The sequence below is a fragment of the Nyctereutes procyonoides genome, unplaced genomic scaffold, assembly GCF_905146905.1.
Source record: "Nyctereutes procyonoides isolate TBG_1078 unplaced genomic scaffold, NYPRO_anot_genome, whole genome shotgun sequence".
Taxonomy (NCBI): Eukaryota; Metazoa; Chordata; class Mammalia; order Carnivora; family Canidae; genus Nyctereutes; species Nyctereutes procyonoides.
In genome coordinates this window covers 23,418,818-23,445,214 of record NW_026575139.1, presented here as the reverse complement: position 1 = coordinate 23,445,214, position 26,397 = coordinate 23,418,818, and the positions used below count along the sequence as shown (strand labels likewise).

The 26,397-nt window shown below is 37.7% G+C and overlaps 1 protein-coding gene across 3 annotated transcripts in view; it reads left to right on the top strand.

Annotated features, from left to right (window-relative positions):
- GPATCH2L (G-patch domain containing 2 like) overlaps positions 1-7,911 on the top strand; it is a 55,543-nt gene extending 47,632 nt beyond the window's left edge. For all 3 annotated transcript variants that reach the window (XM_055303728.1, XM_055303727.1, XM_055303729.1), the window contains exon 10: positions 2,853-7,911. In XM_055303728.1, coding sequence (XP_055159703.1) covers positions 2,853-3,013 — 161 coding nt within the window. In that variant the 3' untranslated portion in view covers positions 3,014-7,911. The remainder of the gene's footprint in view (positions 1-2,852) is intronic.
- Positions 7,912-26,397: the final 18,486 nt, after the last annotated feature.

The following is a 26,397-nucleotide window of genomic DNA, read 5'->3' as shown; positions in this document are numbered from 1 at the left end:
TCTTCTGTACCCTAAGCATCTAAAAGAATACTCAGCATGGATAATGGTCTCAGTAGATATTTCTCATATGAATAAGTGAATAGAATCTTAAAGCTGAAACAGTTATTCTAAAAATTATTCTTACCCTGTGATGGGATTCAGGAGTTCCATTATAGGTCAGCCCTTGTCTCAGGTGTCATAGGGCAGATTCTTATTGCCCTTTTTTTTTCTTACTGCTCCTTTTTAACATTTAAATGGTTTTTAAAGTTAAAAGTGTTTTTTTAGTAAATATTGAATGGCTATAAAAACATTTATAGAAGATATACAAGGTGTCAAGAAAAACAACAGCGCAAATATCCATGTACCTACCATCTACTTTAAGAAAATGAACATTACGTATAAAATCCTCCCACTGTCCTTTTAAGTAACCATTGTCCTGATATGGTTTTTTGGTTATGTGAATATGTTTTTTGTTAATCATTTATCATTCCTTGGAAGTTTTTTCAGATAGCTTTAATAGATATATAGCTCTCTAAGCAATGTATTGTCTAGTTAGCATTTTTTGGAGACTTGTGTAAATGGGATGTCTTATTTTATAAGTTAAGTTTCATCCAGTTATGTTTTGAAAATCATTAATGTATCCTGTCAGAGTCCTTTTTTTTTTTCACTGCCATGTACATATGGTATTCCATTGTATGATATGAGGAGCATACTATAATTAAGCATTCCTGGTGGACATTTGTATTATATCCCATTTTATGCTATTGTGAAAAACAACTGCATTGTTCTCTGGGAGAGCAATGTGCAAAATTGTTTCTGGGTTACTTCACACTCCTTAGGATGGCTATATCAAGGAACAGGAAACAACAAATGTTAGGAAAGATATAGAGAAATTGGAACCCTTGGGCATTGCCAGTGGGAATGTAAAATATTGCAGCCACTGTGAAACAGAGAATGGTGGTTCCTCAGCATTGTAAACATAAAACTGCCATATGATCCAGCAATTCAGTTTCTAAGTGTATACCCAAAAGAATTGAAAGCATGGATTCAAACAGATATTTGTACATCCAAGTTCATAGCAACATTATACACAAGGGCTAAAAAGTAGACGTGACCCACACGTCTCTTGCTGGATAAATCAATAAACAAAATATGGTTTACACTTATAGCTATGGGAGTATTATTTGGCCTTGAAAAGAATGAAGATTCTGACATGCTATAGCATGGATGATGACATAATACTAAGTGAAGTGAACCAGACACAAAAGGATAAATACTTTGTCATTCGTTATATGAGGTACCTTGAATGGTCAGATATGTAGAGACAAAGTATAGTAATGGTTGCCAGCGTCTGGGGAAGGAGGAGAGGAAGAATTGGTATTTAATAGGTACAGTATTTCCATTTGAGACAGTGAAGAAGTTCTGGATATGGATGGTGGCGATGCTTGTACAGCAGTGCGAGTGTACTTAATGCCACTGAACTGTACATGTAAAAATTATTACAGTGGTAAATTTTGTGTTATGTGTATTTTACTGTAATAAAAAAAAATAGAGCAAAAAAGTTTTCTTAGGATAAGGGTTTTTTCCCTACTGCAGTTGAGTACCATATAGTAATTGTAGGTACAGTTTTATGAAATTTATTTTCAGCTAAATATGAATGAGTGAGCGTGTATGTGCATTGTGTTTGTGTGAGAGGGAAAGACCGAGATTTGGGTTGTGGTGTCAAATGTATTTCTTGCTACTGTGGTTGAGGTTCCAAAATGTTTGAAAGCTGTTACCCTCAAGAAGCTCTTGCATATGTGACATAGAGTCATACCCTACAGATTTTTTTTTTTGCAGTAACTTATAGTAAGAACTCATACTTGAATATGTATGTGAGTGTACATGTAAATCTGAAATAAATTCTTGAGTTCACTTTTGTATATCCTATTCTTTTTCATTAAGAAAAATATTACTGGTCATGACCTACCCAACTGACTTTGTGACCCACAATTTAAATATTACTATTCTAGTTACATTCCTAGGAGTAGGATTATTTGAGTGACAAGGTAAAACTGAAAATTTTCTAGATTTTGCTGTATTTTAGTGTATGTTCATTTGCTCTGAACAGAGTGGGTGTGATGGTGGTTTGTACCATTCTGTTCAGGGGGCATTTGTAAATGTGAGGACAGTGGCCATCATAATGACTGAGGAGTGCTTTTAGCATTCAGTGAATGGGGTCCAGAATGGTAAGTGTCCTAAGATACACAGGACAACCCTGCACAAGCAATGATTATCATGTTGAGAATGTCTCTGGTGTCCTTGTTGAAAAATGCTGGACTTGAGTTTGTGATTTTTCTTATGATATGCTATTTATTGGAAACACTGTGTTACTGGAGGCGTAGCGTGTAACAGAAAGAGCCTAGGGCTTGAAGTCCAGTGTCTGAGTTTGAATATTGCTACCTACTTAACCTGCTCTGTTGGGTTCCTGAACAACATATCTGTTCTATCTTTGCCTCAGTGTTTGGATCCAGAAAATGGAGATGACAGTTCCTACCTCCAAGGGTTTGCATTAGGAAATCAGATTATGGTTGTACAATATATACATAGCATAGTATCTGGCACATAAATGCAATAAATGATCATGACTACATTATGAATTTATAGTATATGAATATGAATTTGTACTATATTTATATATTTGTTCAGTTGAACCCATTTTTCTCAGGTGCAGAAATACTTTACTGAGGAAAAAAAAAAGCCTTATGTGGCCTCTTGGGTTCTTAAGTTATAAAATAAAAGGATTCAGAGAATTGTGCATTGATGTGTCTCTGATTCTAATTTGTCTCCCCTTGATCTCTCCTTCCTTCCTTTTATTGTAACCACCTTACCAGTTCACGTGGATGTCGTGGAGCCAACCACACCAGCATCACAGGTCCAGAAACCTCCAAACCCTGAGTGGTTGGTCAGGACCTCTGCCGCAGAGAAAGCCACTGACTCAGCTGCAGCTACGTTTTTTAAAATGCCACCGGAAAAGAGCCCTGGATACAGCTAAAGAGCAGGATTCCACCCACCAGGAGCCACTGGGTGTTGTGAGATGCATCCTAGACTTGGTATTGCAGAGTCTTGCTTATCATAATTGACATTCCCAGTCCTTTCACCGCCAGGATGATCCTACTTCCAGACAAAGCAGTGGACTTTCTCTTAGAAAATCATGTTGTGGAAATCAGTTTTGTTGTTTTTTTTTTAAAGTAAAGTATTGCAGCAGCAGTTCTTTTTTTTTTTAAAAAGGGTTATCCTATGCTATCTTTGTTATGTTGTTATCATTGTCCCAACAGCTACCTACAGCTCCTTTTACAGAGCTGTTGCTTTTTGCAGGTATGTCTCTTTTCTTGAAAAATTAGTAACTGCTTTTGCATACTTTTTATGTAGAGCTTTTAATATCATTTGAAGAAGTCCCAAATTTGTAGCCAGTTCTAGACAGATGTAAACACTGAGTTAAGACCTGTGTGTGCAATTGTGTTTACAAGAGATAGAGTTTGCCTTTGAGCATGGTCTTGATTCACTGAGAGTGCCAATAAGCCAAATTCACCAAGTCCTCATTTGGGAGCTTCAGAGGAGACACCAGCAGCATGGACGGTGGGAACTTCTTCCATTTTTCTAAATGGCCCAATGGGATCTTCAGCAGCTGCACCATACTTTGCTTCATCTCCAGAGTTGGTGTTCTCCCACAGGAAGATATGTATATTCATAATATAATGAAGAAATGGTTTAGTTGTTCAGCAAACTTAAAATAGTCTGTGTATTGTGTCTTAATACTTCATGTCACAGTGTAAGCTTTTATGTACTAAATGGGATTTTTATTGTTAGCTTATAGGTCAATAACCTGTAGCAGAAATTCACATTCTATTATAATAATGGCTTCTTGGGGGCCATATTTGGGGAGAAAAATGTCTTTTTGACACGCCTTTATACTTGGTGTGTTTATGACGGCTCAGCTGCGTGTGGAGTTATATATACAGCCATGCCTGAAGTTGGATGCTCCTTTGTCAAAATGAGGAATAAGTGACTGCCTGGAGCTGCTGGAGAGAAGCCGCCCTTTCTAAAAAGTATTATCAAGAGTGTCTGTCATTCAGGGGCCTAGTTGACAGAAGGGTTCTTTTTTGTACGAGTTGAGTACATTTACTTTAAAATACAGAGAAACGGTCCTCTAAATGCCCACTTCTCTGCTAACAGAACTCCCAGCCCCACCCCTGGGTATTTCCTCTGCTTCCTGAATAGGTGCTGAGTGCAACAGAGCCTCCTTCCCCCCCAAAGCGCAGCTGTCCCCTTTCCTCATACAGAATGTGAGGGTGGGCTGCTCTCTCCTGTTCCCTTTAAAAAGGATAGTCCTTCTTAGTGCTAATGCCAGGATTTCCTTGTTGATGGGCACATGTGTGAATCTAGTTGGAGGGGGGATTTGAAACTAATTTAAATGGCACTTTCTGTAAGATAGATAACACATCAGTTGTCCATAACAAGAAGTCTGGTGGAGGGAGGGACAGATGGAGATTATGGGGTTGAGAAGTAGCATTAAAGCCAACCCAGGATCCCCGGGAGTCACCCCTGGTTCTCCTGTCATCCCTCGAGGCTGTATCCATAGCAGTATAGAAAATAAAGTGCCTGTTGAATATGAAGTGGCACTCCCAAGTTGTTCCAGTGCAGAAGGTGGGTTTTATTGTCATATGTGCATTCTTACCTAGTTCCCATCGTGTCCTGAGACACATTTCTAATGTAATTTGTTGGATTTCAGGGAAAAATCCATGGACATAATTTTCTTTGCGCTAAGCTCTGGCTCTTTAAGAGATAGGTCCTATGATCATGGCTTATTCAGACCTCCACAGTCCAGATAGACTGTTGTTGCCAAGCAGTTCTCTTTTCTACCTGTGATTACAAATAATTTATATATACAACTTTATTTACATTTTAAACATCTCTAGGATGTACTGCCATTTTACAGAGACGAGAATGGTCACAGAGTATAGCGACTTGCCCAAAAATCACAGGATCGAGCCAAGACTAAAATCCCAGATTTTCAGCCTTCCTCTGCCCTGGGTTATAATCTTTTGTTTTTCATTGATAGATCTGAGTCACTCTGAGACCCATAATTTTGAAACTGTGTGTCATGAACGTTTATTATCTTTCTTGGGCATGCTTTTCTACATATTTTGAATACATACAATGGGGATTATCCAAAAATGCCATATCTCCCTGTAATAAGTGGGGAAGAAAATTAATTGCCTAAGAAATAGCCATTAATACTTTGCAACACAGGGTTGTAAATTGTGCTCCTCATTTTAAGCTGCTGCATGAGCATGCTGACAGAATTATTAACCAACTTACTTTGCTTGTTTTCTATGAGTCAATTCCAAAGGAATAACCTTAGAATTGAGTGTTTTTTGAATCATAAATTTTAAATTTATTTTTTATATAGCAAAGTGTATGATACCATACACTGTTACCTTTCAACAAAAGATATAATTTCAAATCAGGTTTTATATAGTCTATTGAAAAAACTGATAGCATGACTTCCTTTGAGGATAATCATTGAGCTCACATGTATTTGATCTGCTCAGAAGTGGTAACTGGAGTGGAGTTCCACAGTTCTTACGTATTTCAGGCTTCTGATTTATCCTAGCTTGGCTTCACAATCTGCGTGTCTGATCTTCTGTATTTTCTACAAGGAGCAGAAGTCAAGACATTATCCACTTGCATGAGCATCATTCATAAAAATTAGTGTTGCTTATGCATTTAAGGGAATTTGAGATTGTTTTCCCGATGCAGCATTTTAAAGGGAACAGATTCATTTGCATCACAACTCTTGTGTTGCTTTTTTGGTAAGAAGAACCCATGCAGAAGAGGGAATTAGCTGTTTACATGGTGCCAAATTTAGGTGGGGCAGAGTGTGATCTTTATTGAGTGGTGTGTGCTTGACAAATAAGGCGCATTTAACCTTGAAGTCTTTTGAAATCAAATGCAATTAAAAATATCAGACATTGTTTTGCTGAGCTGTGAAACAGGCTGCAAACAAAGCCATTTGGCAGCAGAATGACCAAAAGCTGAAATAAAATTTCTTATTCTGTGATGCTTGTGGCATCCTTTTTGCTAATGAGTAAAGCTCCGCACTGACGACAGGTAATTAAACTATTTATGAATCCCACATAGATGACTGTGATCTATCTTCTTGCATTTTGGCATCAGAAACACAGTCTGGACCACAGCATTGGAAGTTCTGGAGCTGCAGAGGAACAGGGCTATCACAGAGGTCACTTGGAGTCGGACAAATTAGAGTCATGTGAAAGGAGCTAGGCTGGCAGTGTCATTGCTGACGTGAGGGCTTCTCCATTTGGCTCCAGGTGAGGGCTCCTGGTGAAGTTTGATCATTTCAGGTCTTTTCTTTAGTTTGGCTTCATTACTGTGGTCTGAACCATATGCCTTTTGTTTCCTAGGGAGAAAGCTAAGTAGCAGCATTGGGAGCCATAGTCAGTGTTCTGCAAGTCTGGTGAGCCTTATCAGAGCCTGGGTGAGAACAGTGGCTAGAACAGACTCTACCAGTGGTGGATGTGGTCTAGTTGGGGGCGCAGTTTGCAGGGTGCATCTTGATGCATGGGGGTGACAGGAGGGATGGTAAAAGCAGTTTGCCATTGATGCCAGCTGCTCCCTTTATTAACCCTTGAGCTGTCTTGTCAGTATTTTCTTATCTCCTGCTCCAGTCATGCCAGCTAGTGGAGTTACTAATGGTGGTAGCAGTCAGGATGGGTCCCTATCCCATCAAGAAGTGGTACAGAGGGAAAAGGTGAGGGAATCGGTGGGTTCTGCTGTGACACTAAGTGCAAGGTGGCCCAGAGATGCTTTTACCTATATTAAGATCCCAAAACAGATGAATGTCAAATGCCTGGAAACAGCAGCATTGAAAAGAAGGGAAGTGAATGATCTTGCTGAAGAGTGTGGATTGTAAGGTTTTTAACAAGCCCAGCAAAACAGACCTTGGGCCAGAAGAAGAGCTTTGGCTGTCACCGCAAATAGACCTGATAAGCACTTGGCGAAACTGCAGGGTTTTTGGAGTGAAAACTTTTTCCGAGCACACTATCAAAGAATGAGGCGGATCCCAAAGGTGTTCACCAGGGAGGGCAATCTTGGCAAAGTCCCGAAGTGAGAAAGCATGAGGAAGAGAAGGAGAGATGCTTAGTCAGGGGTGCTGGGGCCCCTTGACCACCAGCAGCAGTACGTACTTGCCCCTACTAGACCCACTGAATCGGAAACTGAGGGTGAGCCTGGCAGTCTTACTAGCCCTTTGGGGGACTCTGGTGCACGCCAGTGATTTGAGAACCACAGACTGTGCTGTACTTAAATGTTTTAATATATGGGCATCCCCTTAAGCTCTGAGGTACACTTATATTTCCCTCCATAACTATAGACCTGTTTTGTGAATGATTCTTTGCAGAAACTGTTATTGTCTTTGTTTCCCATGCTTTTTCTTAAAGCCCCTAAAAGATCTCCTGGAAATACTGAGAATGAATCATGTGGAGAAAAATGCCATCAAGGTCATATTTAGGTGGATGGAAACAACCTTTAAAGTGGATTAAAATATAACAATGAATTTTTAGTCTGTGAATGATAGTCGTTTTTCACAATAGACAGTAAAACATTTGTGTAAGGTACTGCCATCCATGATTTCATGATATTTGTTCATTACATCTTAGATTCCCGGGAAAATGTCGTGTATTCTCCAGCATGATAATGATGAAGTCTTTAAAATATGGCTGACAAAAATGAAAATAATTGGAAGGAAAAACCACCCTGAGTACATAGTGTTGTATAATAAATACTTGTTGTGTTATTGGTGATCTTTTGCTAGGACTTAATCTTGGTACTTCAGAGCATGTAAAAATCAATTTTCAGTGATCCACTTAATCACACCCTATTGTCTTTGTTTTACATTTCAGTGATTCTACAGGGCTTGGTGGCCAATAGCAATCGCATGTTCTGTTTTTTGTTGTTGTCTAACTCATGGATTCAGCATTTTAGAATATGGTACTCTAATCCTAAAGCTTTGTAATGAAATCACAACCATTTTTTTCTTTGGGTTTTATTTGTATGAATGGGGCTAGGCTCTAATTTATGACTAATGCCCACAAACCCAGGTTTTCTCTGCGAATTTGTGTGGCCAAAGAGGAGTTCTCTGGTATCATTTCTCAGATGTTCATGTTGTTTTGTGTGTAGGGCTTAATTGATAAAGGTGATTAAGTGAGGGCTCAGAGAGATCTGGGCCACTGAAAGAAGTTTGTTGTTACAGTTGCCCTGGAAACAAGGCACAGCTTGTCACTCAGGACCACAGGAGGAACACCAGGTTTGGGTCAGGAGGCAGAAAGAAGACAGGATCAAGCAGTAGGTTTAGGCCAGAGCCTTTATTGGGGTTTCCTCTAGGAAGGCAAAGCATAGTGAACAGTCTAGAAATGCCTAGTTTGACTTATTCTGGGGCCTTTGGGCTGCAATACACTCTGTGGTTATCTGGTACCTGGGCCTGGGATGATTGCTTCTGGAATGTAACAGGCCAGATGGAGGGGGTATGGCTCCATCACACCTGGTTAGTTTGCACATCAAAAGCATGCTACTGGCTGAATCCTTTGCTGTCTAAGAATCAGCTAGCCCTGGGAGGGGCAGTGTTTTCCCAGCCAGAAGGGTTTTTTTTAAATCTGTTAAAACATTGTACTTTATAGAAAAGCAAAAAAAAAAAACATGATTAACACACATGTGTAAGCTGCTAACCTCTCCTTTCAATCTTTGCAGTTTTTTAAAACACCATGTAATTTTTCTTTTCCATCTTGAAAACCAGTTAAAAATACCTCTGGCCAATAATGTTGTTACTGGATGCTTTCAAGCTATGGGAATATAAAAAGATTTTTAAGATGTAAATTATGAAAATAAATGTTTTTTTTTTTCCCTCCAGAAGTGAGTTCTGACCCTTGCAGATCCCTCATTCAAATGTTTTTAACTGAAAAAGAAAAAAATATCAGAAAACTTATAAATGGCCTTGGTGGCTTTGACTTAAATGAACCCATTTTATGTAGAATCTATGTGTAGATTCTACATCTTGCTCCTCCCAGTGGGCCATGTATTTTTCCATGAACAATTGTCATGATTATGCAGACTTTGCCACCCTAAAATCATGGCAACATTTTGAACTGCTCTCAGTATTTATCCCAATCCTGTTGTCAGTAGCTATTGCAGACTGTGGCCATTTCTAACTCTTCTTACCTCCACCTTCTCTCAACCTCAGCAGCTAATCTCCCCCGTCCCCTAATAGGTAATAAAGCATTAGACAGGAGTACCCCCAATTGTGTACCCTTACATATACCCTTCCTCACTTCGTTCTTGTTCTTATCCTGCCCAAGACAAATCCCTTCTCCTATGCCCAGAGTCCCTCTTCTTGGATCAGATGCCTTGTTCAGTCTAGCTATAGCTTCTTACTCCTGACACAGCTTTGCATTTGAACATGTTTAAAGATTCCCTCTTGAAACGAAAACACCTTTCTGAACCCTTTGAACCTCTTGACTACCACTAAAATACACTTACAATTCCTGTTCATTAATTCTCAATCCACTGAAGCAGTGGTTTTTTAACTCTGGCTGCATGTTAGGACCACCCCAGGAGATTATTTAAAAATCCTAATTCCCCCAACTGGACCACAGACCAATTACATGAGTATGGGGAGGTGGGACAGGCTTCATTTTTTAAAACAATGGTGCATGGGGATCCCTGGGTGGCTCAGTGGTTTAGCACCTGCCTTTGGCCCAGGGCACAATCCTGGAGTCCCAGGATCGAGTCCCGCGTCAGGCTCCCGGCATGGAGCCTGCTTCTCCCTCCTCCTGTGTCTCTGCCTCTCTCTCTCTCTCTCTCTCTCTCTCTCTCTCTCTCTCTCTCTGTCTATCATAAATAAATCTTTACAAAAACAAAAACAATGGTGCAGCTGGGGCTGAGGACCACCATGCCAAAACCTGGTTGCTACATTCACTGCTATTAAAATCGTTTTTGCTGGATTCACCAGTTGTCAAAATATAGTAACCCTTTGGTTGATGGTTATGACTTCACACTGCATAATCATTCCCTTTTTGGAATTCTGCTTATTTCACCATGCTCTCTCCTGATTTTTTTTCTCTACTTTGCTTTTTCCATCTCCATAGTGTGCAGATCGGTTGGTAGGTCAGTCCAACAGAGTGAATGTCCCTGTTCTCACCTCCAATTTTTCAGTTAACACCTATGTACTAATGAGCTCCTTGGCCATACCACCTAATGCATTGGCTGAAAGCATGGACTTAGAGGGAAGCATTTACATTCCTTAGTCATTGTTGGGCACATAGAGGAGAGCATGCTTGAGGTCTCCGCTTCGTCCTTCGTTTCTCACTGTCTCTCCTCCAGGTCCACTGAGGTAGAAAGGTTGCCAGCCACATTGGTCAGATGGATCCCCCCGGTTTACTCTTGGAGTTGCCATTCATGAAAAGTCAGGCTTGAACTGTGGTCCTTCTTCTGCTATCTCCTATCCAGGATCTTGGACTGGTAAGGAGGCCTGGGCCGCCTTCATATAAGGAGGCTACCTCCACCTACTGCTTACTTCCGTTTTTTGTTTGCTGCTGCTGGTAAGAGGTTGGTTTGGGTTTAATGGGGGAGACAGACTCCTTTCCTCACCAATTTTTGACCTTTGATTTGACTGTGTTGGATCTTACTTTATTAGAGAATATTTATTGGGGTTTCAGGCCCTAGCTCTACTAATGGTGAAGTGGAACTTGATTTTTACTTTATTACCATCACTGCATGCTACCTCTGGAACTATATGTAGGGGTTCCACTCTGACCAGAAGGGATCCTGTGTACCTGGCTTCTTTCAATCACTAGTTTCTGTTTCGAAGTCTGGGATAAGTGGCTCTGATTAGTACTCATGAGCTTATGTCCTAGCTGCTGGAAGGGAGAATGAGGTTATCTGGAATGTGTAGCTTCTGTTGGAGTTGGATGAATTCCTCAAACATAGGAGACAAGTTCAGATGCTGGACGGCTGATAAGAATAACAAAAGTCCGCTAGGGCCATTTTCCTATTTACTGATTGAACCAACATGTATTGAGCACTCACTAAGCCAGTCTTCCTCAGGGACCTATTGGGGAAGGTGGCTGCTGCAAAGCAGGCTATTCCTAAGGTCCTTAGATACACTCTGCTTGAAGCCAGCCTGACCCTTTCCAGAGCCCCTAATAACAATAATAATAATGACTATTTACTGAGTTATTATTATATGCCATTTGTCAACAGCATCTCAATCTTCAACTCTAAGGTAGATAAATTTATGTCTGTCTTAAAGTAGCGAAATATGCTTGTAGTTAGAGATTAACTTGCTCAGAGTCACATAGTAAAATCAGTGTAAGCCAGCATTTAAACTCCCAAGTTTGTTTGGTGCTAGACTTTCTGTTCCCAGTAACACCCTGTACTGCTTTTTTCACAATATAAATGAACTATTGGTGGCCATTTATATCTGAAATAAACTGTGCCACTAGGCCTGGAACTGGGTGTCTCATGACACTCTTTTGCTCCATTTACCTGTTGCTCCTAGTAGGCTGTTTGTCTATGAAAGCAACTGTGAACGGGCTCATCTCCTCTATGCCTACATCATTGAAAGAAGATAGGCAGTTTCTGTGGCATCTTCTTACAATGACCAATTCTTGGTTTGGGAAGAAATAACTAGAGCAAAAGTCAATAAAATCTTCCAAATCTATGGCAGTAAACAGACATTATCCTTTGTAGGCCAAAGCAAAATGGATCCCTAAGCCAGGAGGACATGTACTTTGAATTGTTAATGGTAATGATTAACCATTCTGAACATCTTGCTAAACATCTCATAGAGCTGCTAGCAAGATAGCTGTCTTAACAGTTTTAGCCTTTATAAATGTCCCTTCACTCAGATGTGAAAAGAGCACATTTTATGTCAAGCACCCTGCTAGCTGCTGAATATACAAAGAAGAAAGGCATTCCTGTTGTCATGATATTCATGGTCTTCTGAGGAAGAGACCAGGAAAGCAAATATTACAATTTAGAATGATGAATTTTGAGAAAGAAAACCAGGGTATCTTGGCAGCAAGGAGTAAGGCACTCCAACTCAAACTGAGTAGAGAGAGGATTTGAAAAATACTAGACCGAGTCCTGGAGGATGAACAGGAGAGGATGAGGCCATCCAGCCTAAAGGGCATGGTCCGTACACAGCACTGTAAGTATTTTGGTATGGCTGACAGTATATAGGAGCAGGAGACAAAGTGAAGGACCCTAGGTAAACTAGCTTGCTTCCTGATTTGTAGAGCTGTCCCAGTATTCCTCTGCTATGTAGTCATGGAAAGCCTACGCAACTGGCCCATTGTGCAGACAAAGCTGGAACTTAGATGTGAACAGGTTTCCAACCCCTTAATCACCTCCCTGGGAAATATAACCAGATCCATCTATTTGTAGGAGCTACTGACAAGCTTAGGAGTAGATGAAGCTGAATTGGAAGTGTCACCCTGCACCATGGCTGACTGAATTTTTCATGTGTTCTATCATGATGCCAGTCTGAGGTTATTCTTAAAGCACCTTATCTTGGTAGAATTTAATGCACAATATGCTAATCTTAATTGCTAGTTCTGTGCTTCAGTAGCAAAGTTGCCACTCTAAAATATGTATTTGGGGATTTTATTCCTCAGTCATCACAGTAAATTGGTGTTGATCAATTTACACTCTATTGGGGAACTTTGCAATCTTCACAATTTCAATGCTGCAGAAAAGTGTCCATAGGATAAAACCAATGCAGCTGGCCCATACTAAGCACTGATTCCATGATTTGGGTCTCATTGATACCATGCTATAAAGTTAGCTGAACCCTGTAAAATGGAACCAATTTAGTGGTTTGGGCCAACAATGGTAATGTATGGCCCTTTTTCTGGTGTTCCATATTAGTGTGACTTAGAGCCTCTTCTCATTTTTTGGAGTTCAATTTAAAACTTAAATTTTTTTTTAGTTTGAAATAAGTTTAGACTTCTAGGAAAGTGGCAAAAATAGTATAGAAAGTTTTGCCCTATGCCTTTTTCTTAGCTTCTAATGTTAACTGCTTGCATAGCCATGGTACAGTTATCGAAACTAGGAAATTAACATTGACATAATCCTACCAACTAAACTACATACTTAGTTCAGTGTCACCAGTTTACCCCTGCAATGTCCTTTTTCTGGTTAAGGATTCAATCCAGGATCCATATTGTACTTGGGTCTGTTTCTGAGCTTTCAATTCTATTCATTGGTCTATCTGTGCACAGTAGCACACTGTTTTCAATAATAGAAACTTTATACTATGTTTTAATGTCTGATAGAGCTAGTCCCCTGTTTAATCTTTCTTTTCCAGGCTATTCTTACATACTTGTTTTTCCATATAAACTTTAGTACCAACATGTCTGAGATTGCATTACATTTATTAGCTCACTTAGGGAGAACTGACATCTTTACAATGCTGAGTTATCCAAAAACGGGATGTATATCCATTTTTTCATGTCTATTTTTTTTTTTTGCCTTTTCAGGACTGTTTAGAAATTTTCCTTGGATAGGTGTTATGCATTTCTTGTTAAGTTTATCCCCTAGTAGTCCTTCTTTGTTGCTACTAATGAGGTTTTCTCTGCCATTATGTCTTCTACTTGGTTATTGTTCTTATATAGGAAAGCTTTTGATTTTTGTATACTAATTTTATATCCTGCTACCTTACTGAATTCTTTTACTTTTTGGGTGAGTTCTATCATTGATTCTCAAGGGTCCAAAAAAAAATATCTTTCTGAATGCACTGAGCAGTAACAAGGAATGAAAGAACCTACAGAGGTCAAAACTACTGTGAAAGTTCAACTTTGACTTAGGCAACAAGTGAGATGAAAGCCATCTTTCACCCTCAAAGTATCTGCAGAGATGTGGTCCCCTTGAGCCTCTGTTATGGTGACTGTGGTGAGTGTAGGAGGTAAAGCAGGGCTTGCTCAAAGCAGAGAGTTTAGCCTGAGATCTCCCACAAAATGGAGGCTCTGAAAGTGCTATACTCACAGCGTAAATATCAATACTAATAAATCCACCAAGCAGAAGTTACAGCAAGTCCTTTCTCAACCTTAGCCTTAGGTGGAGGAAAAGTTTGTTTCAGCCTAAAAATGTTTAACAAGTTGTCCCTTATAGAGGTTTATGGCCTAAGTTTATTCTGTTGGTATAGTCTAAAATACTACAAATGGGAATTTAATTTACAATGGACCCAGGTCAGTAGTAACCTCAGATTACTTGTAGAAGCAAACACAAATTCTCTCAAGAGGAGCGAAATTTTAATCACAGTATCAAAGAGCAACACATAGTTATAAAGAATGTGGGTAACTCATAGTTAAAAAACACAAACCAAAGAAGGAAACAAGATACCATAAGGGAGAGTCATCAGAAACAACCTGCAGGAGAATCAGACTCAAACACATTAGATGTACTTACTGGCACACAATATAAACTAAATGTTTTAAGTCTATATCAAGAAATAAAAGGCTTCAAAATACCAGGCAACAAAAACATGTAATTTTGAAAGGGTGTAATGAGAGTTACAGTGTCCTACTGCCCTTCAGTTGTTCAGGATGAGTTAAAGACATTATTTTGGGGCCTTTAGGTAAGAAGACATGTCAAAATATTTGGGGTAATGACTAAAAGAATAAATATAGAGAATATAGCCTTTAAGTTACTATGGGGGTGGGGGGAAGAAATGATAAAAAGACAAACTGGAAAGGTGAGAAAAAGAAAATAAGCTGGTAAAAGAATTCAAATCTATCACTTATAAGTGTTAATGAACTAGACTCTCCAGTTGAAAGATAAAGCCAGTAATACTGGATTTTAAATATCCACTTACATGCTATTTAGAAGAGATACATCCAAAACTTAGTCACGGGAAGATTGAAAGTAAAGGATGGAAAAAAAATAGAAGAGGAAGCTAATCAGAGAAAGTAAAGATAATCTTTGTGAAATAACACATGTTGGCTCAATCCCTGATAAGTGGTTCAATTTGCCAGAGAGACATACTAATTCTCAACTAAGCTTGATAATAGAGTCTCAGTATACATAAAAGTTAATGGGCAAAACTAAGTTTAAAATACCTTCTTTTAGGGGATCCCTGGGTGGCTCAGCGGTTTGGCGCCTGCCTTTGGCCCAGGGCGCGGTCCTGGAGTCCCGGGATCGAGTCCCGGGATCGAGTCCCGCGTCGGGCTCCTGGCACGGAGCCTGCTTCTCCCTCTGCCTGTGTCTCTGCCTCTCTCTCTCTCTGTCTATCATGAATAAATAAATAAAATCTTTAAAAAAAAAAAACAACCTTCTTTTAGTAATATGACAAATGGACAGAAATTGTAGGCAAAAGTAATAATAGTGATAAGATCTGAATTTAATGAAATGAAATAAACACATTATTGAAAAATACAAAAATTATGACAAACAAGCAAATCTTTAACATCATTAAGAAAAGATAGAAAAAAAAAGAAAAGATAGAGAAGGCACTAACAATATTAGGAAAGAAAAGGGACACATAATTATAGATACCTTAGAAGATAATAAAGTAATACCATGAAAAACTTTAGACAGTAAATTTGAAAGCTTAGACAAAACGGACAAATTTCCAGAAGGATAATTACCAAAACTCAATCAGAAGAAATGGAAAACTTGATTAGTCCTGTAACACTAAACATTTAGTAGTTTAAAATCTGAAACTGTATATTCTTTGTAGAAAGATTTTGTGTGACCCCCAAAGTAGTGGAAATCCCTCTGACTTAATAGCTTATTTAGAAGAGCAAATGAGCAAGACTAGCCTGAAAAAGGGCACTTCAAGGGAAAAGATATTAAAGCATACAGCCTCTAAGACTGAAAGTGTACCAGTACATGAATAAACAAACTGAATAGAAAATTCAGAAATGGATCCAACTGCATATAGAAATTCAGGATACAATAAAGGCAATGTCTGAAGTCAGTGGGGGAAGGATGGACTAAAACTGAATGGTGTTAAGGGGTGCCTGGCAGGCACAGTCGGCAGAGCATGTACTCTTGGTCTCAGGGTTGGGAGTTAGAGCCCCACATTGGTGGTAGAGTTTACTTTAAAAAAAATGTTTTTAAAATTAAATGAATGGTTTTGTTGGGATAACTGGATAGCTATATGGAAAAAGTAACTTGGATCTCTTCCTCACTATGTACCAGGATAATTTTGAAATTGATCAGAAGTTTCATTGTATGATGCTAAACCACACAATTACTAGAAAAAACAAGATGAATTCCTCAGCAAACTGACCTGAGGGCTAAATCTGGCCAGGGGCCTATTTTTGGGCTCCTGGGAGCTAAATAAGATTTTTTAAAAATATTTTTTAAAAAACTTTTAAGGTGTTCAATAAAAAAGGGGGAGGAGAGAAAGGAAATAAACTTACCTGGTTTCAAACCCTCAAATGTTTACTATCTGACCCTTTATAAAAAGAAGATTGCCAGCCCCTACTCTATAATCTAGGAGTGAGGAAACTTTCCTAGTGGTATTAGCTAGTCATTGCATAATTCTGGACCTGAGCTCAGCTAAGGCAGCTTTGTACCACATGTCTTTCATTCTCCTTGGACCACTAGGAAAATAGTCTTCATGCATTCGTGGAAAGGATTGTAAATTCACACGGCAAAGGGTGGGGATACTGAAAAGGGGGCAGGATTGAGGCCAGGAATGTAATCTTCCAGATTACAAGTAATTTAAAAATCCAGGTACACGAAGAGATATATTTGACTATGCCAAAAAATAAAATCAAAAACTTTTCCATGCAAAATATACCAAAGTAAAATACAAGTGATAAGCGGGATGACATATTTGCAGTTTATTTCCACACATTAAGGGCTTATATTCCTAGTTTATGAACACCTTTTTTTTTTTTAAGATTTTATTTATTTATTCATGAGAGACACACAGAGAGGCAGAGACACAGGCAGAGGGAGAAGCAGGCTCCCTGCAGGGAGCCCAATAAGGTACTGCATCCCAGGACCCTGGGATCCCTGAGTGAAAGGCAGACACACAATTGCTAAGCCACCCAGGTGTCCCATGAAGAACTTTTAAAAATAGAGGAAGTCCTATAGGAAAATAGGGAAGAGATTTGAACAGTTTTCAGAGGAAAATGTCCCTTAAGCAAGTGGAAAGATGCTCAACTTTTCTTAATTATTTGATTTTCACAACCTAATGAGATATTTTTATCATCCCCATTTTTCAGAGAAGGAAACCGAGTCAAAAAGGGATTAAAGTATTTTACCTGAACTCAAATACTAATCAGTTATGGTTCTAGGATTTTAGCCCAGTCAGGCTGGCTCCAGATAAAGGGAATTCACCATGACTAAATGAGGCTTATTTCAGGAACACAAGGACCATTTAATATGAAGACTAGCTGGGTGTTTCCTTAATATGATAAAATATATTTATCTCAATCCAAAGCCAGCGCCATGCTTAACTGAGAATTAGAGAAACACTTTCATTAAAGTCAGAAATAAGACAAAGGTGTCCACTAATAATCACTATTACTTAAAATTGTCCTTCAGGACTTAAAACAATTAGACAAGAGAAAGAAATGAAAGGTATAGAATTAGTAAGAGAGGATAAAATTATAATTGACTGATATGATTGGATTATCAACCTAGAAACTAAAAAGGAGTAACCAAAAACTTAAAACAAGAATTCAATAAATTAAATGGCTTACAAAATTAATTTTCAGAATCAACAGCCTTTGTATACACAATGTCTGATTACAGCTATAAGGAAAGAAAACCCACTTTATAACCACAGTAGAAAACATAAGATATAAAATACTTAGTAATAAACTCAAGAAATACTGTTTTTAGAAAATTCTAAAATACTAATGACACAAAACAAGACCTGAACAATTGAAAAGACATACCATGTTTATACATAACAATTAGCATCATAAAGCTGTCACCTCTCCCTAGTTAATCTATAAATTTAATCTGATATCCAATAAAAATACCAATCAGATTTTTAAAATAGATTTACACAGACTGATTCTAAAGTTCATATGGAAAACCAAGCAAGAGTATACAAGAAAGAAAGGGATGGTGATAAAAGGAGATTAATAATATAGATGCTTAAAATTTATAAATCTACAGGGATTAAAACAGTTGTAATAATTTGAATAGATCAGTATAACAGAACAGTTTAGAAACAGATTGAAATACATATGGGAATTGAGTATGATAAAGGTGACTTTTCAATCGGTAGGGAAAAGATTACTCAGGAATTGGAGATCACTGGGTAGTGTTCTGGAAAAAAATTGAGATGAATCCACACTTCACTCCTTATTTCAGGACAACTTGCAGACAGTTCTAAGACTTAAACATAAGAAATAAAACTCTCAATGTACTAGAAAAAAAGAAAATTTTCTTATGACGTGAGAGTGAGGACAGCCTGAGTCTGCTACAAAATCCAAAAGCCTTATAAGAAATGATTGCTAGATGAGACTGTGTAGAGATAAAGAATTTCTTTATAACAGTAGCATCATAAGCAAATGCCAATGAGAACCTGGGTGAGATATGTGTAACTCCATCAAGATAAGGACTAATTTATCTAATGTAAAAAGAGCCCCTCAAAAAAGAGGCAATCCAATAGATAGGCAATAGATCAGCAATACAATAAATTAATAGACATTTTATAGAAAAGAAAATACAAATGCCTCTTAAGCATATGAAAATATGTTAAACCTCACTTGTAATAAGATAAAGTTTTCACCTATCAAAAATAATAAATCTTGATAACATGCTATAATGGTGAGCATGTGGTTAAATAGGCATTTTCACACCTTGCATAAATTAGTGCAAACTGTGGAGGCTGGCAATATCAAAGTTACAAAGGCACATTATATCTTTTAACCTAACAATCCTAGGAATTTTTCCTACAGATAAACTTGTATTATGTATAAAATGACTTATGAGCATGGCTGATCATTAGAATTCACTACAGTTGAGTTAGTTTTGGTGCACACTGAGGGGAAGAGATTATCCAAGGGCTTGAATACAGAAGGTGGGGATCATTTGGGATCATCTTAAAGAGGCTGCTTACCACATGGAAAAATACTTTTTAAAACCTAATTATATATTGCTTTCAGGGGCACACTTTTTAAGTATAAAGACAAAAGAAGATTGAAAGTAAAATGGAAAAAAGGTACACCAACCAAGGGCTAACCAAAAGGAATCTGATGTAGCTATACAATATTAGTCAAAGTAAACGTTAAGTCAAGAAGCATTACTAAAGATACAGAAGGACAGTTCATAAAAATAAAACAATAAATCTACCAAGAAGATGTAATAATTTTGTATTTTAATGCACCTAATACTGTAGTTTCAAAATATAGAAAGCAAAATTAGAGAACTATAAGTAACAGTACAGTGAAAAATCTTTAAGAATATGGAAATTTCAACATAAGTAATAACTTTAACTGATGCACACAGCATACTACAACCAGCATTGTCAGGATATATGTTCTTTCCAAATGCCTATGGAACATTTACCAAAATTTACCATATACTGGTCCTTATAAAGCAAGTCTTAACAAATTCCAAAGAGTGAAATCATCCAAAATATGTTCTCTGACTAAAGTGGGATTAAGGTAGAAATCAATGACAAAAAGATAACTAGAAAATCCTCATATGGAAATATGCTTCTAAATAACCAATAATTCAAAAGAAGTTACAATGATGGACAATATTTTAAACTAAATTAAAATAAAAATTATGATATATCAAAACTTGAAAAACAAAGCTAGGCCTGTACTTAAAGGGAAATTTGTTTCTTTAAATCTGCATTTAATTAAAGAAAAGAAAGACTAAAAATCTAAGTTGCCATCTCAAAAAGTACAGAAAGAATAGGAAATTAAATCTGAAAAGAGAAAAGAAAATTAAAAAGGTAATAGAAATTAATGAAATAGAAAAAGTATATAAGAAAAATCTAAAAAAAAAAAAAGAAAAATCTAGAGCTGGGTTTTATGAAAAGACTAATAAAATTGATAAACTGCTAGCAAGAAAAAAGTTACTAGATCAAGAAAATAAGAGAAAAGGTACAAATTACCAATGTTATAAGTAGGTATTATGAAGAATTTTATACTAATAAATCTGAAAATCTACATGAAATGGAATTTCTATGAAAACACAGTTTATCAGCTGAGGAGGAAATTGAAAATCTGAATGTTTTATAGCTAAGAACTTGAATCTGAATAAAACTTTCCCATAAAGAAATCTCCAGGTCCAGATGTCTTTACTAAGCAATTTCTTCTAAACATTTAGTGGAATTAGACTAGCCTTACACAAACGCTTTCAAATTATAGAGAAAGAACAAACAATTCCCAACTCATTTTGAGGCCACCATAATTTTAGTGCCAAAGGATCAGAAGAACATTATAAAAAATGAAAGTTATAGGACCAATATCTCTCATGAACATACTTTTTTTTTAAAGATTTTATTTATTTTATTCATAGAGACACAGAGAGAGAGAGAGAGGCAGAGACACAGGCAGAGAGAGAAACAGTCTCCATGCAGGGAACCCGACGCGGGACTCGATCCTGGGTCTCCAGGATCACACCTCAGGCTGCAGGCGGCACAAAACCGCTGTGCCACAGGGGCTGGCCCTCTCATGAACATACTTAATAAATACCCTAAACAGAATATTAGTAAGTAGAGTCCAATGATGTAATTTATTTCAGGATTACAATGTTGTCTTAATACTACAAAATCAAGCAGTGTTTTCAACAGGTAGTTCTGGGACAACTGGATATCCACAGGCAAGAAAATAAAGTTGGATCTCTTCATACTCCATAGGGAAAAATTAAAATGGATAAAAAAAAAAAACAACAAAGTGTAAGAGCTAAAATATAAAACTATTAGTAGAAAATACAAGTATAAATCTTCATGATCTTTCATTAGGCAATGATTTCTTACATATGATACCAAAAGCACAAGCAGCCAAAACAAAAATAGATAAACTGGACTTCATCAAAAATTTAAACTTTTGTGCTTCAAAAGACACTAACAAGAAAAAGAACAGACAACCCATAGAATAGGAGACAATATTTGTAACTTACATTCTGATAAGAGTCTGGTATCCAGAATATATGAATAATTCTTACAACTAAACAACAAAAAGTTAATCCAACTAAAAAATAGTCAAGGTTGGGGGCTGCCTGGGTGGCTCAGCCAGTTAAGTGTCCAAATCTTAATTTTAGCTCAGGTTATGATCTTGGGATCCTGGAATTGAGCCTTGCTCAGCAATGCCCTCAGTGGGGCATCTGCTTGGGGATTCTCTCTCTCCCTCTTTTCTCTGCCCCTCCCCCTGCTCACATGCTCTCTCTTTCTCTCTCTTAAATAAATAAATGAATCTTAAAAAAAAAAAAAAGTAAGCAAAGGATTTGAATAAACATTTGTCAAAGAACAGATACAGATGGCCAATAAGCACATGAAAGGATGTTCAATGTGGTTACTCATTAGGGAAATGCAAATCAAATCACAATGAAATTCCACTTCACACCCACAAGGAAGACAATAATAGAACCATAAGAGACTCTTAACTCTAGGAAACAAACTGAGGGTTGCTGGAGGAGAGGTGGGTGGGGGATGGGGTAACTGGGTGATGGTGAAGGAGGGCACTGTGATGTAATGAGCGCTGGGTGTTGTATGCACTGATGAATCACTGAATTCTACCCTTAAAGTAATTAAGAAAAAAAAAAAGGAAACAGAAGAAACAAACAAAAAATACAGGGACCCCTGGCTGGCATGGTCAGTGGGTCATGCAACTTTGATCTCAGGGTTGTAAGTTTGAGCCCTGCATTGGGTGCAGAGATTACTTTTTTTAAAAATCCTCAAAAAAATACAGACAATAGCAAGTGTTGACAAGGATGTGAAGAAATTGGAGCTTTCATAAATTGCTTTTGGGAATGTAAAATGGTGTAGCCACTTTGGAAAACAATTTGAAAGTTCCTCAAAACAAAAAAAAAATTTAAAAAGAAAAAATAATATGTTAAATACATGAACAAACAAAAAAGAAAGTTCCTCAACATGTTAAATACAGGTTACCTAATGACCCAGAAATTTTATTCCTAGGTATCTAATTCCCAAGAATTAAAAATCTGTGCCCCTATATTCATAGCAGCATTATTCATAATAGCCAAAAAGTAGAAACACCTCAGATGTCCAACTAATGAAAATTGATAAACAGAATAAGGTATATAGATATGTGAGATGATTTTTCAGCCATGAAAAGGAATGAAGTACTGATTCATCCTACATTGGTGAACTGTAAGAACGTTATGCTAAGTGAAAGAAGTCTGACTCAAAAGCCACATACTATATGATTCCACTTATAAACGAAGTGTCCTGAATAGGCCTATCTATGTAAGCAGAAAGTAGATTAGTAGCTAGGAGAGACTGAGGGAACAAGATAATGGGGAATGACTGCTAATAGGATTGGAGTGAGTTTCTGGGAATGATTAAAATGTTCTGGAATTAGATACTGATGACAACTGCACAGCTGTATGAGTATACTGAAAGCCACCGAATTATACACTTTAAAAGGATGAACATTATGGTACATGATATATCTCAACTTAAAAAAGTAGTGTATTTAACCAAACTAGCATAATAAAGGAGAAAAAGAATGAGACTATCTCAATAGAATAATGTAGAAAAAGCACTTAATAAAATCAAATACTTATTCATGATAGATACTTAACACACTAGGAATGGAAGGAAATGTTCTTAAACTGGTAAAGATCATCTATAACAATCTTACAGAAAATATCATGGTTTATAGTGAAATATTGAAAGCTTTCTCCCTGAGTTGGGAATACCTCCTAATCATATTTATATTCTATATTGCGCTAGAGATTATAACAGTTGTAATAAGGTAAGAAAAAAAGTTGTAAAGATTGTAAAGGAAGGGATAAACTGCCTTTATTCACAGATGATATGATTGTTTATGTAGAAAATCCTAAAGAATCTATGGTTTATTAAGATTATTAGAAATACAGAATAGAGCAGTCCCCAAATTCAGGGGACTATATATATATATATAGGGCATATATATATATATGACATATATAGTATATATATAGTGATATATATACTAATCATATTTTATATTATATATTATATATATAATAAATACTATGAACAGAATATGAATAAACAAACAAAATGAAATTTTAAAATGCCATTTGCAATAGCATTAAAGATATAAAATACCTGAGAATACATCTAATAAAAGATGTGCAAGACCTTTACAGAGAAAACATTATTGAGAGAAAATTAAAATGACCTAAATAAATGGAGAGATTTGCTGTGTTCATGAATTGAAAAGCTCAAATGTCAGGTTTTTCCAAGTTAGTCTACAGAAAGGATGCAATCCCAGTCAAAATCACAGCAGTTTGGGTTTCTTTGGGGGACTAGGGAGTGGAATTAAGCTAATTGTAAAATTTATGTAAAAACATTAAAGACCAAGGCACCTGGCTGGCTTAGTTAGTAGGGCATAGGACTCTTGATTTTGAGGTGGTGAGTTCAAGCCCCACATCAGGGATAGATTTAGAAAGAAAGAAAGAAAAGAAAAAAAGAAAGAAAGAAAGGAAAGAAAGAAAGAAAGAAAACAAAGAAAGAAAAGAAAGAAAGAAAAGAAAAAAGAAGGGAGGAAGGAAGGATAAAATGTTAAATTCCAAGATCAGAAGAAGACAATCTTGAAGGAACAAAGCTGAAAGATTTATACCACTATGTATCAAGACTTCTTATAAAGCTATAATGCTATGCCATATTATAGGTACACACATAGATACATCAATGACACAAAATAGATCAGAAGCAGATTCAAAGGTGACTCGATTGTGCAATAAGGAATAGAGGACCTTTTCAGTACTGGTGCTTACTCAGTTGGGTATTCATTTGCAGTATAAATCTTGATCCCCATTTTCACTACTTAAAGGAAACCAGTTCTATAAAGATTGCATCATAAAGGTGAAAAAGTGGGGCACCTGGGTGGTGCAGTCAGTTAAGCAACTGATCCTTTGTTTCTTCTCAGGTCATGATCTCAGAGTCTGAGATATCAGAGTCTGCTTGAGACTCTCACTCTGTCCCTCCACCCCTCTCTCCCTCTCCCACTCCCTCTCAAGCAAATAAATAAATCTTAAAAAAAAAAATAAAAATAAAGGTGAAAGAGTTAAACAAACTTCCAGGAAAAAAGAAGGAAAGTATCTCCAATACCTTGAAGTTGGGTAAGATTTCTTAAAATATTTAAAGGTAAAAGATTGATGCATTGGGTTACATTAAAGTCAAAAGAGCCCATTGGGAGTAAAAAAGTCACAGGGTAAGAGATTATACCTGCAATACAAAGATGTGACAGAGGACTTGCATCTAGAATCTATTTTTTAAACTGCTACAAATCAGTTAAATCAATAATCCAACGGGATAATGGGCCAATGACTTGGACCAAACATCACAGAAGAGGATGTCCAAATGGCCAATTAATATATGACAAAGTGCTAAACGCCATTATTCATTCATGAAATGCAGATTGAAACCACAATGACATATCATCACACACTCAACAGAATGGCTGAAATTATTTTTTTACAGATTTTATTTATTCATGAGAGACAGAGAGAGAGAGAGGCAGAGACACATGCAGAGGGAGAAGCAGGCTCCATGCAGGGAACACGACATGGCACTCGATCCCAGGTCTCCAGGATTACGCCGTAGGCTGAAGGTGGCTCTAAACTGCTGAGCCACCAGAATGGCTGAAATTAAAAAGAGCAACAACAGCAAGTACTGGTAAGGATGTGTAGCAACAGGCACTCTCCTAAACCTGGCAAGGCATACATTGGTACAGCTGCCTCAGAAAGTTATTTGATAATATCTATTAAAGCTGAACAGGTGCAAACCCAACCACCTAACAATTTCACTCTTAGGTATATATTCAATAGAAACGTAAACTTACGTGTACCAAAATATGTGCACATAGCAGCTCTATACATAGCAGCCCAAGCTGAAAAGATACAGATGTCTGTCAACATAATGAATTTATAAATTGTGAATTTTCATACATACAATGCTGTATAGAAATGAGAGTTAACAAACCACATGCAATAACATGGATGAACCTCAGAAACATAAGCTTGAGCAAAGCAGCCAGAAACATGAGAACATATTGTGTGATTCCATTCATATGAGGTCAAGAACAAGCAAAATGAAATTTACTGTTAGAAATAAGGAGTGTGGGGATCCCTGGGTGGCTCAGCAGTTTAGCGCTGCCTTTGGCCCGGGGCGTGGTCCTGGAGACCCAGGATCGAGTCCCACGTTGGGCTCCCTGCATGGGGCCTGCTTCTCCCTCTGCCTGTGTCTCTGCCTCTCTCTCTCTTTCTGTGTCTCTCATGAATAAATAAATAAAATCTTTAAAAAGAAAGAAAAGAAAGAAAAGAAAAGAAAAGAAAAAAGAAAAAGAAAGAAAGAAACAAGGAGTGTGCTTGCCTGCTGTAGGTGTGATTAACCGAAGGAGACAGAGGGCTTCTGGAAGTTTTGGTAATTTGCTTTTGTTTAGTGGGTATGTTCTCTTTATGAAGATTCATCGAGCTGTACATGTATGACTGATGACTGTGCATGTCTCTGGAAGTATGTTGTATTCAATAAAAACAACACAAAACAAGCAAACAAAAATGTATGTGACCATAGGTAAGTGTTTTTGAGTGTCCGAGGGGTATGTCTGAGAGCCCAGAGCAGGGCATGTATAGACCGCATCTCTCCATCAAGCTCAGGACCTGGGCACGAAGTACTGGACAGAGGTCCTTGCTCCTGGGCTGTCTGAAGGATCCTCCCTCCCTGTGGTGTGGGGATCCTTGAAGGTGCCTGGCATTTACTTTCAGAGCAGGCCACGGGGCCATATATAATTTGTCACATTGTCTGCAAAGGAATTTCCACAGCGAAGGCCACATTGGGACTCTGCCCCCTGAGTCTTCTGTTCACCATCTGTTCTGAATAGGATATATCTCTTCCAGCAGGATATCCCTGGTGTGGGACGAAGCGGCTACTCAAACATGTCTTTAGCACCCCTCCCTGCCAAACTCAAAGCTCCTGAGCACTTGTCTGGTCAATGTGGAGTAGAGGAAAGAGCCCTGGCAGCAGGAAAGTGAGGCTGATGGAGCCCCAGAGCCTAGGGGAGACTCAGGCACCAGTGACTGCCACCAGCTGAGGGGGGTAGAGCCCAAGGCATGAAGCAGATCCCCTGTGGGAAGAAGAATGTGTAAAGACACTGCCTCAAGACTCTTGTAGGATGTTCATGTTCCACAGCCTCACTGGTCGTACCG